The following is a 20339-nucleotide window of genomic DNA, read 5'->3' as shown; positions in this document are numbered from 1 at the left end:
TTCGACACGAATGCCTTGGAGCTCCGGTATCAAATGTAACATCACTAGTGACAAGTATGGTTTGGGGTTTGCTTGGTGTACTCGCCAGTGAAGGGGGTTTGCAGACAGTGCCCTATAGTGCATGTAGAACTTGGGGTTAACGAGTGATGCCACAGCATGCTCAAAACCCAAGCAGGCGATACATATCTGGTGTATATCCTTGCCTGCTATCATCGCCCTGCATGGGCACGTGTGTGACCGTTCTGGGGCGGGGGCAGGAGGCCTGCTAGGTTCTCCCTGTGCATGGGTAGCAGGCTCCATGGATCTGAGAAGTAGTATTCCATGAGTAAAGTGTGAGCTAGCTAGCTTTCGCCTCAAGGCGAATAGCCTATCTCGTTAGCACACTACTAGCCAGAGAAAGTGCGTGCTTTCTTTGTATCTCCACTAACAAAGCGGGTCTCTCGATCGTCACGCTGTGAAGCTAGTGCTGTCAGTCTAGTCAACACAGCCCATGAGGTGTTTGTGCCAAATGCGAGAGGAAAGCTAGCAATTCTACTTGTGGAGGTAGAAAAGCTAGTTTGGTGTAGCTAGCCTTGTGAGTTACACAGGTTAGGTTAAGCCTTGCAGCGATAGCTAGTCCTTTGTGTGGTAAGCTAGCCTTGCAGCTAGCGAGCCAAGTTAGCAAAAGCCTTGCGCCTAGGGCTAACAAAGTCTCGATAGCTAGCCGTGTGGCACTAGTTAAATGGAGCAAAACATTTCTATCGGTCAGCACTCAATACTATCGACAGGAGCTGAAGTCCAAATGTTCGGCAGCATTAACCTCTAAACATCAGTAGGATGCCAGGAATCTAGCCATTCTGAGGAATGCTTTTAAGAATGCAGTCACTTCCGCAAGGAAGAGAGGTGAGAATGACCAGCTGGTGAGCGAGTGGCTCCCTTTATGGAGGAGAGGTGCTCACCTCATTCGTCACTCGACCTGTGCGATTGGATATTTTGACACATCGATACGAGTATTAGAAGTAGAAAAACAATGATTGTCAAAATTGCTCAAACTCAGGAAATTTGTTTGGGAATCATCAAATCATCAAATTTACAACGACATAAGGAATAACTCAGTGAAAACCGGTAAAGTGAGTTCAAATAAAGTTTATTCAACATTCTGAATTGTTAAGCGACTGTTTGGAATCTATTTGTTCGTGAAGGCATGTCAACACTCTAAGCTTAGAGTAACTCAAGCTCTATCTATCCATCACCAAGAGAACAATGTCCATTCTTACAGAAAATACCATTAATCAGTATCCAAATTATGTACATGCAAAACAATTCACTTAGGGTAAATCCTCAACAGGAGTCGTTTCTGTCCTAATATGGACACCGTACCCTCTGTTAATTGTCTAAGTTATTACAGAAGACAGGATTCACAAAAGCAGTTTGTGAAGCCATCGTGCTGTCCTTCCCCATCGGTTGGCATACAGTCTTGCAGAAGTCAGGTTTACGGTTGGGCTCCTTGGTCAAATAGCTGGAGGTGTCATCTGGGTAAAAGCATGCAGCGATCAAACGGATACAGTTCAGGATAGTTGCCGCGAGCATAAGGAAGCCTGTGTGGTTGGGGCAAGAAATACATAGTCAAGTGTACTGTAAGTGTTACGTAACTGTTATTCATCAGATTATACAAAATTGTCTACAGGATTTTTCTGGTATTCAATTATGACTGGCCTACAGCGTTAGCTTATCACTGTTCCAATTACAGTATCCATAATGTGCCTATAAAATCATGTTATAATTGGCCAGCATCTGCCTACACTAAAATGGATCTGTTACAGAATGTGGGTGTGTGGTTGGTACTACTCCAGTATATGTTCATTTCATAGAGCTGTACTAGAGAGCTCATCTTCTATCTTGTGCATAGTCTGAACAGGTTCAAAGACAAGGTTAGTGATTTACTGCCGCCTGATTATACATTTACATTTGAGTCATTTAGCAGATGCTCTTATCCAGAGCGACTTAGGGAATGTTTACTCAGGAGTATAATTCCTGCTGACCCGGATGGAATTCTGTGATCTTCCTTAACCCATAGCAAGTCCCACCGAGTTGACTACTTCAAAATGGTGACAGCCCTCAATGGCACTGTACATGATAAAACAGGCTGTGGGCTAAGTGTGCCCTCTATCCAACTCTATGTTCTTACCACAGTAGACTGTGTTAGGAGCAAGGTCATGGACACGATAGCTTCTGGTGAACATGGCTCCCAGGCCCACAATCAACACAGGGTAGACAGTAAACGTGTAGCGGATGTACTTGGAGAATATGAAGCTCTCAAAGACAAACCTGTTAGGAAATAGCATTGTTTTAAAAACTGAATTAAACCCCAGCTTCCTAGTATAGTGGAACGATTTAGTCAGTACGGTGTCCATATTAGGACAGCCTCAGTCTCAGCAGGAGAGACTGTCCTAATATGGACGCCACAATTATAATTTTTCCATTCAATCAATGATTACGATGTATATGTATGGGTCCATCATTATTTCATTGTCAGTTATTACCAGATGAGCATCCCCAGGAGAAGTAGAGTGAGCACCATTGAGCTGACCAGAGGATCGGGTAGCCCAGCCTGGTACCTCAGCACAACTCCCAGACTGACCAGGGCCTCCAGAAGAGTCCACCAGCCAAATACAGCCAGTCCATTCTGGGTCTGTCCCACACAACACCAACACATCAACACACAGTTAGACCAGAGGGACCATGATAAAAGACATATGAAACAGACATATTAAAACAAGACTTAGTATTTATTGGTAAAGGATCTGTTTTTAGAATGTGTATTGGTGCGTTTAGATTTGTGATGTGGCCCTGGTTGGCCTTGTTTTTAGTGGAGGCTCTAATGCCTTGTGAATATGCGTTAGGGGGATGGAGGTGCGCTGAGGAGGGGCATTGGGTGACCATAATGGCTTGGCTCCGCTGCCTTCCTGGTACACGGCTTAGCGGATGGATGCGAGTGTGTGAGGTTTTGTGAATGGTGAACTTCCCTTAAGGGAAGTTGGAGGTGATACTTTTGGTGTGTTCAAGACAACAGGGAACTCTGAAAAATACGAGGTCAAATCATGACGTCAGTGATCTTCAGGTTGGAAAGGCTGAGTTCTCGTGAGTCAGAGCTCTCGAGTTGGAAATCCAAGTTGAATGACTGCTCAAAACTATTTTTCCCGAGTTGTTTTGAATGCGGCATAAGAGGGCATTCTGGCACTGAGCTTCATGGATACCTACGTTGTTGCTCGTAGATGGGCCAAGTTCAGTCTGCAGCTCATCTATACTTGCATCTCATCTATATTGCACCAATCATATTAAAGTATTCAGAAATGTTAACTTCTCTAGGGTAGGGGACAGCATTCGGAATTTTGGATGAAAAGCATGCCCACATTAAACTGCCTGCTACTTGGACCCGGAAGATATGATATGCATATAACTGGTAGATTTGTATAGGAAACACTCTAACGTTTCCAAAACTGTTAAAATAGTGTCTGTGAGTAAAACAGAACTGATTTGGCAGGCCAAAACCTGAGAAAAATCCATTCAGGAAGGAAACGCGCGAACAAACTGAGGGTTTTGGATATAAATAGACTTTATCGAACAAAAGGAACATTTATTGAGTAAATTAATGTCTTCTGAGTGCAAACATATGAAGATCATCAAAGGTAGGGATTCATTTTATCTCTATTTCTGACTTGTGTAATTCTTCTACTTGCCTGGTTACTGTTTGTAATGATTTGTCTGCTGGGCTATGTTCTCAAATAATGTTAAGGTATGCTTTCGCCGTAAACCATTTTAACCTCTTGCTCCTACCTGGCACGCAGGCGTCACATCTAGAGATCTGGAAATGCAAATGCGCTACGCTAAATGCTAATAGTATTAGTTAAAATTATTGAATTAAAGCTACACTCGTTGTGAATCCAGACAAGTCAGATTTTTAAAATGCTTTTTGGCGAAAGCATGAGAAGCTATTATCTGATAGCATGTAACACCCCAAAAGACCCGCAGGGGACGTAAACAAAGTAATTAGCATAGTCGTCGCTACACAAACCGCACAAATAAAATATAAAACATTCATTACCTTTGACCATCTTCTTTGTTGGCACTCCTAGATGTCCCATAATCACTATTGGGTCTTTTTTTCGATTAAATCGGTCCATATATAGCCTAGATATCGATCTATGAAGACTGTGTGATAAACGAAAAAAAATAGCGTTTCATAACGTAACGTCATTTTTTTAAATTAAAAAAGTTGACGATAAACTTTCACAAAACACTTCGAAATACTTTTGTAATGCAACTTTAGGTATTAGTACACAACATCATGTGGAAGCTGTAGGCACTGCAACCTCGGCCTCATTTAATTCGGTTCTTCTTGAACAATTCCTGGAAGTGGCGCATGGATATTTATTTCCATTTTCAGTGATCAGATTTTCCTGCACTTTTCGATGAAACACACCTTCTGTTATAGTCACAGCAGTGATTTAACCAGTTTTATAAACGTCTGAGTGTTTTCTATCCACACATACTAATCATATGCATATACTATATTCCTGGCATGAGCAGCAGGGCGCTGAAATGTTGCGCGATTTTTAACAGAATGTTCAAAAAGTAGGGGGTAGGAGTAAGAGGTTAAAAATCTGACACCGTGGTTGGATTCAGAAGAAGTTCATCTTTAAACCTATTTAAAATATGTTTTGTTTTCTGAATTTTTATAATGAGTATTTCTGTATTCGAATTTGGCTCTCTGCAATCTCACTGGATGTTGGCCAGGTGGGACGCTAGCATCCCACATACCCTAGAGAGGTTTTAAGATAAATATAAATTAGGCCTATGTATTTATTTTTAATGTGACAGATATAATTTAATGTGATGTTTGTGCGGTATGTTTGTCCAAGTTCATGTGTTTTCAGAATGGTGTTTTGGCGCATAATGACGGTCCCCTTGGCAAACATACTGGCAATGGTGTGATGATGAGGCGCTCTGAAACGAAGAAAATATGTCTCCGTCCCATTATACAACTGCATGGTCCTCCAGTATTTATTTTATTTAAGTATTGGTTTGCAGTATTTTGCCTATCAAAGTGTGCTTTTTGCCTATTTGGTCAATACATGTATTCTTCATTTAGATGGCTTTTTGCATTTTTTCTCTACCTTCATTTTTGATGTGACTTGTCTTATTTTTTGTTTTTTTTGTCTTGAAATGTGGGGACAAATTTCAAAACTGGGGGGGGTAAATATGCAACAGGCATGAGCTCTTGAATGCAGCCTCATAGACTGTTAGAGCAGGTGTTCCTTATTGTTCATTAACTACGTGGCCACTAGTATAAATGATTGGCTGTCATTTCAATCATGGGATCCCCTTGCCCTGTGTTGATTGGCGTGCACTGGAAGGATGGGAGTGGTGGTGTTTAAAAAAAAAATTCAAAGTAAGTCAAATTATTATTATGGTAATATCCTTTTCCATATGCACAAAAAGCACATTTCTCTCTAATTTGGTGCACATATTTGATTAAATCCCTGTTAGTGAGCATTTATCCTTTGCCAAGATAATCCAATTGATAAAATAATATTTAAATTGGAGAATTTTTTTTTTTTTTTAATGTATGTTTGTAAATGATTTCATACATAGGACTGGTGGAGTTGTGTCACACACAGCTAACATACATATTCTGAAATGTTTGGTCTACTCAAAATTACAACCAAGGCAAGGAAGGGGGAAATAGGGACTTCTCTGTCAGCCCTGCATTAACGATCAATATTGGTTAAACAAAATTCAGATTAATAAAAAAAGTATATCAGTTCAATTTAAGTACCAACAAATTGACAGCTGTGCCATATAGATTGCAAAATAGTTGGGAGGAGATTTTTGGTTTATGGACTGATACACAAAACAACGCTGGATTTAAAACTTTGAGTTTTTCAATTTCAATTAATATACACAATTCTTGGCTAAATAACAAGATAACTAATATAAAATATACTGTGTCTGTAAAATGTATATACTGTAGGTTCAGAACGTTTGTGAAATAGCACAGTTGAAAAATATTTGGCAAATTGAAATCCACACTGGATGGTCTTCAGAGATAGATGGGAGGGGTTGAGTGTAGATGAAGGATAGGACTAAAAATTCGCTGCTCTGGCCCCCCAATGGTGGAACAAACTCCCTCACGACGCCAGGACAGCGGAGTCAATCACCACCTTCCGGAGACACCTGAAACCCCACCTCTTTAAGGAATACCTAGGATAGGATAAAGTAATCCTTCTCACCCCCCCCCCCTTAAAAGATTTAGATGCACTATTGTAAAGTGGCTGTTCCACTGGATGTCATAAGGTGAATGCACCAATTTGTAAGTCGCTCTGGATAAGAGCGTCTGCTAAATGACTTAAATGTAAATGTAAAAACAAATCAAAGATAACTATTGTAAAATATACTGTGTCTGTAAAATGTACAGTACCTGTCAGAAGTTAGGACATACCTACTCATTCAAGGTTTTTTTTCTTTATGTTTTACTATTTTCTACATTGTAGAATAATAGTGAAGACATCAAAACTATGAAATAACACATGGAATTTGAAAGAAATCAAAATAGATGTATGTGAGATTCTTTAAAGTAGTCTCCTTTTGTCTTGATGACAGCTTTGCACACAATTGGCATTCTCTCAACCTGCTTCATGAGGTATTCACCTGGAATGCTCAGGTGTGCCTTGTTAAAAGGTTAAAGTTATTTCCTTCTTAATGCATTTGAGTCAGTCAGTTGTGTTGTGACAAGGTAGGGGTGGTATACAGAAGATAGCCATATTTGGTAAAAGATCAAGTCCATATTATGGCAAGAACAGCTCAAATAAGCAAAGAGAAAGGACAGTCCGTCATGAAGGTCAGTCCATCCGGAAAATCTCAAGAACTTTGAAAGTTTCTTCAAGTGCAGTCGGCAAAAACCATCAAGCACGATGATTAAACTGGCTCTCATGAGGACCGCCACAAGAATGCAAGACCCAGAGTTACCTCTGCTGCAGAGGATACGTTCCTTAGAGTTACTAGCCTCAGAATTGCAGCCCAAATAAATGCTTCACAGAGTTCAAGTAACAGACACATCTCAACATCAACTGTTCAAAGGAGACTGTGTGAATCAGGCCTTCATGGTCTAATTGCTGCAAAGAAACTACTCCTAAAGGACATTAATAATAAGAATAGACTTACTTGGGCCAAGAAACATGAGCAATGGACATTAGACCAGTGGAAATCTGTCCTTTGCACTTGATGAGTCCAAATTTGAGATATTTGGTTCCAACTGCCGTGTCTTTGTGAGATGCAGAGTAGGTGAACGGATGATCTTTTGTTAGGTTACAGCCTTATTCTAAAACAGATTAATTAGATACACACAATACCCCATAATGACAAAAGCGAAAACAGGTTTTTAGAAATGTTTGCAAATGTATTCAAAATAAAAAAGCAGTAATACCTTATTTACATAGGTATTCAGACCCTTTGCTATGAGACTTGAAATTGAGCTCAGGTGCATCCTGTTTCCGTTGATCATCCTTGAGAGGTTTATACAACTTGGAGGCCACCTGTGGTAAATTCAATTGATTGGACATGATTTGGAAAGGCACACACCTGTCTATATAAGATCTCACAGTTGACAGTGCATGTCAGAGCAAAAACTAAGCCATGTGGTCAAAGGAATTGTCAGTAGAGTTCCGAAACAGGATTGTGTCGAGGCACAGATCTGGGGAAGGGTGTCAAAAAATGTCTGCAGCATTGAAGGTCCCCAAGAACACAGTTGCCTCAATCATTCTTAAATGGAAGAAGTTTGAAACCACAAAGACTCTTCCTACAGCTGGCAGCCCAGCCAAACTTATCAATCGGGGAGAAGGGCCTTGGTAAGGGAGGTGACCAGACGGAAGCCACTCTGTTAAAGGTAGATGACAGCCCACATGGAGTTTGTCAAAAGGCACATAAAGGACCCTGACCATCAGAAACAAGATTGAACCCTTTGGCCTTAATTCCAAGTGTCACGTCTGGAGGAAACCAGGCACCATCCCTATGGTGAAGAATGGTGGTGGCAGCATCATGCTGTGAGGATATTTTTCAGGGACTGGGAGACTGGTCAGGATGGAGGGAAATATGTACAGAGAGATCCTTGAATGAAACCTGCTCGAGAGCGCACAGGACCTCAGACTGGGGCGAAGGTTCGCCTTCCAACAGGACAATGATCCAAAGCACACAGCTAAGACAACTCATGAGTGGCTTCGGGACAAGTCTCTGAATGTCCTTGAGTGGCACATGATCGAAACATCTCTGGAGAGACCTGAAAATACCCAAGGTGCTTCAACAAAGTACTGAGAAAAGGGTCTGAATATTTGTGATATTCAATTTTTTGCAAATGTTTGCTTTGTCGTTATGGGGTATTGTTTGTAGATTGATGAGGATATTTAAAAAAATATATATTTTAGAATAAAGCTGTAACGTAACAAAATGTGGGAGAAGTCAAGGGCTCTGAATACTTTCTGAATGCACTCTATATCCAACTGGGCACACACTGTTTGAATCAACATTGTTTTCACGTCACTTCAATGTAATTTCAATTAAACTGCGTTAAACCAACATGGAATAGACATTGAAATGACGTCTATGCCCAGTGGGATAGTGCTACATGATTTTATCTTAGGTCATTGCTGCAAATGATGCCAAGAAAACCTTAATGATCTCTAATGACTACTAAGACATATGAATCCGACATATTAAAACAAGACATACAGTACTAAGGTTAATAAAGTACTATCTTATCTTAAGGTTAGTGAGGTCATTGCTGCAAATGATCTCAAGAAAACATCTATTATGACCTGTAAGCGTAACTGTGCTGCTTGCGACTTCCTTAAGAGCACTAAGCACTTGTATTTTTTGAAAATAAGAAATGTTAGCACTTAGGCTGCATGGGTGGTGGTATTTCAAGCTAAAGAGTAAGTTTAACCAATTCAACTTGGTTACATACGGTTTTTTTTTGCCCTGAAGCTCATTGGCTGACAGCAGCATGATAAAACAAGCAACTGTGCTACATCTTGACATCATTGTGTAGAAAAGATCTTGAATTCACCAGATAGCGGGTCCACCAGGGTTCTTTAGGGTTATTGATGGCCAGCCAGGTTCTGTGATTGTGCAGGTTTCGGTATGAAACATACAGCATTTGGAAGCTGTGAATTGGCAAAACCCATTTAAAAAACAGGGATGGTAGAAGGTCACTGTAAAAACACAAAAGATGTTCCATATTTAGTATTGCCTTTCTTGGTTCTGCACATAGGCCCACTGTATTTATTTTGTCATATTTTAAAATCCCAAAATGTGTATCTTAAAGGGGAAGTTTATATTTTAAGGTCCAATGCAGCAGTTTTTTTTTTTTATCTCAATATCAAATCATTTCTGGGTGGCAATAGAGTACCTTACTGTGATTGTTTTCAATTAAAATTGTCATCAAAATCTCTATTTTTCAAGCAAGAATGTTGCTAAGACTGTCTGGGAGTGGTCTGAGTGGGAGGGGAAACTGAAAAAATGGCTGTTATTGGCAGAGACGTTTGGAACATCGCTTTCTTATTGGTCTGTTATCTAATTTAACGCCTGTGTGATGTCACCAGGCAGGCCAAATCTCCATCCCAGATAAACAGACTAAAATTTCAGGTGGTCTTTTCAAACAGCTCTTAAACTGAAAGGGCATTATCATAATTTAAACAATTTCACAGTATGATTCAAACCTCAGAGTGTAGAAAAACAGTTGAAGTTGGAAATTTACATACACCTTAGCCAAATACATTTAAACTCAGTTTTTCACATTTCCTGACATTTAACCCTAGTAAACATTCCCTGTCTTAGGTCAGTTAGGATCACCACTTTATTTTAAGAATGTGAAATAGTAAAAATAATGATTTATTTCAGCTTTTAATTCTTTCATCACATTCCCAGTAGGTCAGAAGTTTACATACACTCAATTAGTATTTGGTATATTGGCCTTTAAATTGTTTAACTTGGGTCAAATGTTTCGGGTAGCCTTCCACAAGCTTCCCACAATAAGTTGGGTGAATTTTGGCCCATTCCTCCTGACAGAGCTGGTGTAACTGAGTCAGGTTTGTAGGCCTCCTTGCCCGCACACGCTTTTTCAGTTCTACCCACAAATTGTCTGTAAGATTGAAGTCAGGGCTTTGTGATGGCCACTCCAATACCTTGGCTTTGTTGTCCTTAAGCCATTTTGTCTCAACTTTGGAAGTATGCTTGGGGTTATTGTTCATTTGGAAGACCCATTTGCAACCAAGCTTTAACTGATGTCTTAAGATGTTGCTTCAATGTATCCACGTAATTTTCCCCCTTCATGATGCCATCTATTTTGTGAAGTGCGCCAGTCCCTCCTGCAGCAAAGCACCCCTACAACATGATGCTGCGTTGTCTCTGATTGGAAACCATATTTAGGCAGCCATATTCTTTGGTTGGATTGTGGGTGATTGTCCTGATGTCCTTGTGCTGTGTTAGTTGACACAAGTATAGGCTGTTTTCGTTTATTGTTTTGTAGTGTTTGTGTTTATTCGTGTTTACGTTGTGTGATTAAACATGGATCACAATATACACGCTGCAGTTTGGTCCGACTCTCCTTCACCATATGAAAACCGTGACAGATGGTCCTTTTGGCCAAACAGTTCTATTTTTGTTTCATCAGAGCAGAGGACATTTTTCCAAAAAGTATGATCTTTGTACATGTGTGCAGTTGCAAACCGTAGTCTGGCTTGTTTATGGCGGTTTTTGGAGCAGTGGCTTATTTGTTGCTGAATGGCCTTTCAGGTTATGTTGATATAGCGCTCATTTTACTATGGATATAGACACTTTTGTACCTGTGTCCTACCGCATCTTCACAAAGTCCTTTGCTGTTGTTCTGGGATTGATCTGGGATTGATTTGCACTTCTCGCACCAAAGTACATTCATCTCTAGGAGACAGAACTCGTCTCGTTCCTGAGCATTACGACGGCTGCGTGGTCCCATGGTGTTTATACTTGCGTGCTATTGTTTGTACAGATGAACGTGGTACCTTCAGACGTTTGGAAATTGCTCCCAAAGATGAACCAGACTTGTGGAGGTCTACAATTTTGTTCCTGAGGTCTTGGCTGATTTTTATTGATTTTCTCATGATGTCAAGCAAAGAGGCACTGAGTTTGAAGGTAGGCCTTGAAATACATCCACAGGTACACCTCCAATTGACTCAAATGAGGTCAATTACCCTATCAGATGCTTCTAAAACCATGACATCATTTTCTGGAATTTTCCAAGCTGTTTAAAGGCACAGTCAACTTAGTGTATGTAAACTTCTGGCCCACTGGATTTGTGATACAGTGAATCATAAGTGAAATAATCTGTCTGTAAACAATTGTTGGAAAAATTACTTGTGCCATGCACAAAGTAGATGTCCTAACCGATTTGCCAAAACTATAGTTTGTTACCAAGAAATTTGTGGGGTCGTTGAAAAACGAGTTTTAATGACTCCAACCTAAGTGTATATAAACTTCCAACTTCAACTGGAAAACACAGGACATCACATTTTTGACTGCATTTGGGCCTTTAAAACTGTTAGATGGTTCCTCCCCCTGAAAGTAGTCTAGCTGCAGTTTGTAGTTGGATTTTAAATAACAGTAAACCATGGGTTAGAGTTTATCCTGGCCCATAGACTACTTTCAGGATGAGAAATCATCTAACGTTATATTTGTAAAACTTCCCCTTTAAATGCAACAAGTGCCAAACTACTTACTGCCTGTCCCAGAGAAACAGCCAGGTGATCTTTGCCACGTTGATCATAGTCCAGATCAGATAGAATGACGGAGGGTGAATCTCAGGGTTGCAGGAGACTGGACCAAACACATTCCTTTCAGGCAGAGAACATCAATCACAACTGAGTGATATAAATGTACAGCCTCATCATTTAATTGTCATCACTTAGGCATTCAGTTAACCTTTGGAAGAGTAGTGAGTGAGTGAGTGAGTGAGTGAGTGAGTGAGTGAGTGAGTGAGTGATACCTCTGGAACACAGTAAAAAGAGAGTGTATGAGCCAAGCACTGCTCCAGAGCCGAAGCATGATCCAGGTGTTGTCGGCCCAGCAGTCCATGGTCACCTCCAGAGGAAAGGACTCAGAGACATTATCCAATGTGGTCATAAACAGACCTAGGGAGTAAAGCCATTGCATGTTCGGTAAAAGGACTCTGTAGAGAGCAATAGTAATGGCGTTTTTTTTTTGTAGGCATTGTAGGCATTGTGTAGCCATGTAGACTCCATGGCTCATTGGCCAAAGTCTATAGGGAAAACATGTTTTTGTTGTTGAGTTTTTAGATAAACGCAGAAAATAAGATATATGGTAAACACCAGCTTAGGAGACCCTATATGTTTTGCTCTATGAGATAATCTTCATCAGCTGACATCTTTTTGTGTGATTTGTTTTTACATTTTCGCAAACAGAACAAGCACATAAAAAGACTTCAGAACTAATAAAAGTCATGTTAACTGACTGATTATAGAACAAAACATATACGATCTCCTAAACCTGTGTTAACCTCAGGTCTTATTTTCGGCGTTTGTCCCAAAACCTCATACTTGCCCCATTCATTTCCTCCATAGGAATGGCTAAACGAACCAGAGGTAACTAATTTTTGTTTTTTTGGACTATAAACTAGCAAGCTCTACAAACCACATACTACAGTGTCCATATTAGGACAGCCTCCTGCTAAGATTGACAGTGTCCTAATATGGACACCATACAGTTACTGTGTCTAACAGTAAGTATAGAGTTGCAATGTAATACCAATATAAGCTATGTGAAGATGAAGCTGTATTGTGAATAACAAGCCAGCTTATCCTATTGGCAATGGAGATACTTTAGTGTTTGCCTCCCATCATAGGAAACAGATTCACAGCATGCACGAGAATGGTGTCCATATCAGGACAGCCTCAGACTGAAACAAGTCCTGCTGACACAGTCCTAATATGGACACTGTTTAACAGTGAGATGGAGAATACATCAGTATGAGCAGTAACATCAAAGAAAGTACAGTATGAAGATGTGCAGAATCTGCTTCTCCGATAGAAATCCCTGATCACACTTCTGGGTGATGTCATGGCGGTGTTAGCAAGAATAGCCCATACATAGAAACACTTCCCCCAAGTCTAACGATTGTGTTGTGTAGAACAACGCATGTGCAGGCCGTCAAATGAGAGGCACTCCTTCGATATTAAGTTGTTTTTGACAAAAATGAAAACGTGTCAGTTTTTCACTTTCACAAGGTTCTTGTAATAACCTGTTCAGCTAGTTAAGACATTGGCTCGAATATAGTTTTTTTTTGTTGTTGAATTTTTAGATTCTAAAATTCTAAATTCTTTAGAATTTGAGAAAATTAACAACTAAGGACACATTTTCCCTTCTCCCATTGACTTTCCAAACCCCGGTCTGGTCTGTTGAGACTCCTTCGCAACGCATTCCCGGAAGTATCATGATGTTGTGTCTCTGGGTTTGAAAACTCTGTGGTAACATTACCTCCAGCTTACAAAGTTTCCTTTTCAGAAGTGTCTGCAAAGTGTCGTCTATCAACTCATCCGCTTATGTAATGCGGTCGGTGACGCGCAGATTAGGAGTTAAAAAACACAATCATTGGCCTCTCTTCTTCAGTGCTGGGCTGTAAAACGATGACATTTAAAACGTGTGGCAGGCCAAAGGTCCATCATTACATAAGGTCATTCCACTGTGGATACATTGGTGTATGACAAGTTGTTCTAACTTATCTTCTCGAAGGGATCCTTTGGGTGACACACTGTATGTGCATCTGGAACATCCCTGCAGGAGATATCATTTACAGGTCATATTGGGTCAAATGGTCATTCATTACGACAGTGACAAAGCTATCGTCTATACAGAGGGGGGTCCGAAATTACTGGCAGCCTTGATAAAGATGAGCAATAATGACTGTGTAAAATGTTGTTTCATAAGTAGTATTTTTTTTTCCCCCCCTCCAAAAAAAAAAGGTAGAGGTCAAAATGATTGTCACGCCTAAATATTCATGTTAAAAAAAGTAGTCGAAAGTTGAGTATTTGATGCCATGTTCTTAGGACGCAATGACCACATCAAGCGTTTGACTCTTACAATCTTCACTCTACAAACGGTGGCATCATGATCATAGCATTGCACTCAGGATACATCCACTAGCCACTGTACTCGTTTATCCAGATTGTCTGCTGAACCAAAGTCCCTGATGACCTCACAGTAGTGCACTGTAGTACAGGGATGGACCAGGTGTCTGGTAGATTTCACTCACCGCCAGAGTTGGTCCCTGATGCTAGAACATGGAAGGTCTCGGAAGCCACCTGGCTAAACATGGCCAGAGCGATACACACACCGTGTAGGACCACATGGTGATGATGTCTCTCCATACTGCCCTGGCCATACGGAGACACATGGGAGCGGTACATCCTCCCTGTCGAGCGATCGACTGTAGAACGCTCGCCTCACACACCAACACTCTTTTATACACACACACACACTATCTTGGATCCTGGTGCATTGGACTTTGGATGATGGCACTGTTTCAGTCAGTGTATCATGGTTTACTGTGTGTGTGTGTGTGTGTGTGTGTGTGGTTATTTTTCCCCATGATGTCTAACCAATGGGTGTTCCTACTACTGCACAGTGGCACACGGTTGTATTTACTATTGTTAAATCACAATAGCATTTACAGATCAGTGCGTTGGTAAGTATAACAATACACTTTATTTCTATAGCTTCATTCATACATAAATGCAGTCCAAATTGTTGTACAGTATAGCACTTAAAACAAAACGTCAAAACACAAAGGTAGATCAGATCCTGGTATAAAAACAATATGGTGGCAGGTAAAGGTGAACTAAATACATTTAAAAAAGAACACAATCACATTAATGTCATTGAATTAGTATTGCGGTCATGAGAGAATGCCGGTCCATAGTTTAATCACACACAGTCATTGATATGATTTCGAAAAAGACATTAGCATGGCCAATGGTTATGAGCTCAATCTGTACGGTACAAAGGCACTACTAGCCTAAATCATCACCTACATGTCTTGCTGAAGCAAAGCCTTATGAATCCAACACAGGGAGAGTTTGATCACGTCTCAGCCATAAAACGTTTAGGAAAACACCATTCAAACAAGGGGGCACGTGAATCTCCGCAGCGGCTCTCTTCTTCCTACATAAAGATGAGCTTCTGTGTTCTGGCGATGTCCACTGGAGACATGAGCTCCTCTTCTCCATAAAACGGTTTGTTGTTGTGCTTCCATAACACCATGACAATGCGTACAATGAATATGACACTAGTTATGGCCAATATGACAGCTGGAAAAGAGATGAGGCATGGAGTATATTAGCTAAAAGCGCCACGGGAATGTCACTGCAGTGACTACAGACAGAATAACAAAAATAACAAGAATAACATTGACACTAGTCTAGTAGTGAAGATAGTGTGAACATTGCCAATTGCACATACGTATACTCAGTTCTCATTATACTTACGTACAGTAAATATAACACGATCAAATCTTATCACTCGGCCATCTGCTACTAATGCATGTGTACGGTGTCTGTATTAGGACAGGCTGTGTTATGTTATCTTCCTCTAGGTGTCAGTTTAGGAGTCAGCCGGGGCCTACCAGACATGATGTCTATGTGGGTACCGGGCGTGGCTGGATTGGCCACACTCGCGGCCAACACCAGGATCACCACAGGGTACACTGTGAGGATGTAGCGCACGTGCTTATCCAGGTACCAGTTCTCTATGACAAACCTGAGAAAGTTATAAGGAGGAAGAATATATAAAATCAACAGTGCATCAATTCCCATGCTTTAAAAAAAAAAAGGTGCGAGAAGGAAAAGTTTCTGGCGATTGTATGGTGGCCCAAAGGGGCAAATTAAATGTAGTGACAGCATGCACACAACGCAGGCACTTGCTTTGTGTGCATACGCTGTCACTACCTTTTAAACTAAATGATTTGCAGGCAGTTGCTTTGTGTGCACGAGCTGTCCACACAATTTTTAGAAGCTACTTTTGCCGCTTAGGGCAACTGTATCATTATCTTGTCAGGCCACTGTCATAGTTTATGTAGATTAAGTAAATCCGCTGTTCATGAATTTGCAATGGACAATTTCCTGGCGAAGCTCAACTGTGTGGTTTATTGAATCAACGTCACTGAATTAAGAGGTTAGATCAAATGTAGGATCAAAGTCTCACCATCCTATGAGTCCCAATTGGAGCAGCACTAGTACCATTATGGCAGCATCTGTCTTGGGTATTGGGGTTTGATGGTCTAAAACAACGGTCAAGTGTAAAAAGGTAGCCACAGCCCACCATGTTGCATACAAAGCCACTCCGTTTTGCACCTGTAAAAGAGTTAACAAATACGGTGCCCATATTAGGACAGCTCCAGTCCTACTGAAACCGAGGCTTCATAATATGGACACCAATAACAGACAACACATGTCTGTAACCAAAAAGTAACTGTCCGGCACACTTGTGGAAGGTTTGTGTACACAATACAATGTTCTTGGAGAATAGTAGAAAAAAAAAAGTTGTTGTACCAGTATTCGAATGAGCCAGAGATCATTGTTGTGATATTTATGGAGCCACGCTCCATAGACGACCAGTCCGTAGCAGGAGAACATGATAATCACGCAGTTGGAGATGGCCTGTAATGCTGTGATCAGCAGCGTTGGCACCATCTTTCTATGACAAACACAGAATCTAGAAAACGTAATCCGTCTTGAGAAAGACTATACGAGTGATTTCCTTGCCACCAATTCAATGTCGAAACTCGGAAACGACTCAAAGCCTGTTAAGAGTTGCATATAATTGCACAGTAGACAACACATAATATGATCACTTACTCTTTGTCGTACAGAAATAACCATGCCATATTCAAAATGCTATTCACGATCCAGGACAAGTAGAATCCGTAGGGCAGGACAGCAGGAGTGGTGTACATCCATGTATAGGCTTCCCTAAGGGACAGGAACATCATCATGATAATTAACAACAACAAAAACACCATCACCATCAGCCTCATCATAATCAAAATCACCATCGCCATCAGCCTCATCATAATCAAAATCACCATCGCCATCAGCCTCATCATAATCAAAATCACCATCGCCATCAGCCTCATCATAATCAAAATCACCATCGCCATCAGCCTCATCATAATCAAAATCACCATCACCATCAGCCTCATCATAATCAAAATCACCATCACCATCAGCCTCATCATAATCAAAATCACCCTCACCATCAGCCTCATCATAATCAAAAACATAATCATCATAGCCAGAACTAGGCCTGGGAATTTTGGAAAAGTTACCGTAATTCTGCAACCCCAGCCAGGACAGTAAGTTAGATTGCCAATAAACACAGGCCAGTTAGCCTGGATGTCTCCTTATGGAATTGTCATGTTTGACAATACGATGAGAGACAATGATTCGGCAATATAGCAGGAACAGATCTGGGACCAGGCTAATGTCCAGTGCAAAGTTGATTTCATTCCAGCCAGGGTTTGGCTTGGAAAATAACCAACAATGTCTGAAGGAATAATGTTTACATGATTGTTGTAGTGTCAGCGAGAGTCTAGCTTTAATGGACAGTATCGTACCTTCTACGGAGATTGTGTATCAGATAGATGAACATGCCGATCAACCAGACGTTAAGGACGTCCCATAGAAAGAGTACCCATCTATCCGGGGTTAGGTGCGTTGTGGACTTGCTCAGCACATACTGTGTGGTTTGCATAAACGCACCTACATGTTCAAACACACAGGGTACAAAACATTTTATCGGATGCAAAAAAAAGTAAGTGTGTTTCAAACAGATGTCATTGACTTGAAGTGGACTTTAAGAATTCACCTGTCCAGGGCCCAAATAGAGCCAATATGTTGAATGTCAGTGCAATTAGATAGCTGATTAGGGCCAGAAACATCAGCAAAACACGGACTGAAATGCACTCTCCCATGTTCAGGATCTAGGGACAGAAGTACAAACCTAATTTCAGTACTGACATTTCAATACATTTCAATACGGTCATTTTAGTAGTAATTTCAGTCAGAAGTCACATGTCATTTTAGTCAGTCACACCCTCATTTCACTATGTCAAAAACATTTGATTTCTGGCCGTTTGTTTCGCCCAACAATGTTTCTCAGATGGCCCCTATTCAACATTATCCCAGTACAACAATGCATGTATTGTTCCTAATACAATTGTTTCTAAATGACACTGTAATAAGACTGATGACCAGTACGTGAAATAGAATATCTTACCTTAGGATGGCGGCCCTGGAATACTGTTAATCCCTTCTAGGATAGAACTTCTAGGATATTCTGTGGTGAAAAAAAAAAAGTCATCAACAGATGGTTTCCCCAGTTGCTCCCACACAGGAGAGTAGGTGGACACATTAGGTTCACACTCTTGAGGATGGTCTGTCCTGCTACTGGTGCTATCTCCACAGATAATATATAGATCTGCCCATGGACAGAGAAAGATATGGGTGGAAGTAGCAGAGACTCCTCCTCTATCTCCATTCACAAGCCCACAAATGAAGTCATATCCAAAGGACAATCCGCACCATTGTGCGCCGGGAACAAGTCGTGTCATTGTTGTAGTAATGTCAACCCTTACCTAACGTCGGATAGGCCACGGCATAGGAACATTGTGGAACAAAACAATCTCCCTTCTGTTGTACTAGCGGCGTAGGTCACCTCAATGTTATGTCCCCGGATAAAAGAGGAGCCTGTACCTCACTCAAGACGTCTTAACCATCTACATGGATGATGTATTCCATGGGGCCACGAGGTGTCAGATCTGCTCTATTCTTTTTTTTATAACAGCATGTGACATATAGCCTTATACCACACAGTGTCGCCATTGCGTTACGTTACACCAGTAGGCATACCGTGCATTTAGTGTTACCATGGGAATTTCTGCGATCCGTTAATTCATTCCCGGCCAGACAGTATCGCCTGCAGCTCAGTTCCTGTTGACATGTGTACTGCTTTTAAAACATCACTGAGCTCTTAAGGAAAGATCCCCCCAAAACCCAATGGCAACACTGGCAATCACTGGGCATGGTTTCATCTTACATCTCAGGCATGTTTTCTAATGAAAGTGACTCTCCGCTACAGAGGATGTCCTAATATGGACGCCTTAGGGTTAAGACATTGTGTACACTCTTAAAAATAAAGGTGCAATTTGGAGACAAAAAGGTTCTTGAGAGCGATGCAATAAGGGAACCATTTTGGGGTCTTTGAAGATCCATAAATAGGATAGTTCTTTAGTTATGAAGAATTATGAAGAACCATAGATGCCACGTCAAGAACCCCACATTTAACTCAAAGGTTCTTTATCAGGCAAGTTGTCTAAGGAACCTTAAGAGCTGGGGAAGAACCATTTAAGAACCTTTATTTTTTTCCCAGTGTACTGAAGGGTAATTGAGGGAGCGGGCACCGTGGGACCGCTTGGTTGGTGTTCCACCTCCCGACAGAGCCCTCGACCCAAAGAACCTACTGTGCCAGATATTGCCCCGTGGTGTAGGGCGTTTCAAATGCTCTGCACAATTAATGAAGCACTCCCCAGGGTATTAAGCACTTACGAGCTCACACACACGTGCAGAAACCAGCCAGGCAGTCAGTGACACACACACACACACACACACACACACACACACACACACACACACACACACACACACACACACACACACACACACACACACACACACACACACACACACACACACACACACACACACACAGGCCTATGATACTAGGAGTAGAGGATTGGAAGCCATGCCAATCAGAGTGATACGGATTCTTTAAAGTTCCATTGGTCATAGTACACTGAAGTGTCTACTGGGCCCTAGTTTGCTCTTAACAATCTTTTGTACTTTTTCAGGCAGAAGAGAGGATATTTGTCTTTTAAATCTACCTCATGGTTTTGGAACACTTCACATGAAGTTTCACATGAGGATATTTTTTTACACAAGATTTCACAGGTGATGCCCTGCAAACAAGAATGAGTTGTTAGGATGAACCCAGAACTTCACACAGTGTTATCAACTTACATATTTGACACATATTATTACATTGTATATGTTCATTTACACATGAACAAATGATTATTCAACATGTTTCTCAGCAGGGATTTGAAGTCAAAACCTCTTGGTTCACGGCATTCTGATCTTCCTGCTACGCCACCATGTCTGTGTCAATAACTGATTCCACCTGTATTCCTACACTTTGGAATTCAA

The 20339-nt window shown here is 41.0% G+C and overlaps 2 protein-coding genes across 3 annotated transcripts; both read right to left on the bottom strand.

Annotated features, from left to right (window-relative positions):
- Positions 1-1110: 1110 nt before the first annotated feature.
- LOC118361523 (uncharacterized) lies at positions 1111-14530 on the bottom strand. Its single transcript, XM_035741532.2, has 7 exons — positions 14336-14530; positions 12053-12197; positions 11787-11900; positions 9101-9245; positions 2523-2671; positions 2168-2307; positions 1111-1577 (listed from the first exon to the last, which is right to left on the bottom strand). Exons 1-7 carry the CDS (start codon positions 14487-14489, stop codon positions 1366-1368), a joined length of 1059 nt encoding a protein of 352 aa, XP_035597425.1. The 5' UTR covers positions 14490-14530; the 3' UTR covers positions 1111-1365.
- A 233-nt stretch (positions 14531-14763) lies between these two features.
- LOC118360480 (uncharacterized) lies at positions 14764-18556 on the bottom strand. Of its 2 annotated transcripts, none has more exons than XM_035739727.2 (8): positions 18355-18556; positions 17944-18058; positions 17693-17837; positions 16935-17048; positions 16629-16791; positions 16282-16430; positions 15704-15837; positions 14764-15389 (listed from the first exon to the last, which is right to left on the bottom strand). In XM_035739727.2, the coding sequence occupies exons 2-8, from the start codon at positions 18047-18049 to the stop codon at positions 15244-15246; spliced, it is 957 nt and encodes a 318-aa protein (XP_035595620.1). In that variant the 5' UTR covers positions 18050-18058; positions 18355-18556; the 3' UTR covers positions 14764-15243. The 2 variants fall into 2 exon arrangements, with proteins under 2 accessions (XP_035595620.1, XP_035595621.1); XM_035739728.2 differs by having other exon boundaries at positions 16629-16773.
- Positions 18557-20339: the final 1783 nt, after the last annotated feature.

Source organism: Oncorhynchus keta, chromosome 28 (assembly GCF_023373465.1).
Source record: "Oncorhynchus keta strain PuntledgeMale-10-30-2019 chromosome 28, Oket_V2, whole genome shotgun sequence".
Lineage (NCBI taxonomy): Eukaryota > Metazoa > Chordata > Actinopteri > Salmoniformes > Salmonidae > Oncorhynchus > Oncorhynchus keta.
This window is presented reverse-complemented; position numbering and strand designations above follow the sequence as displayed.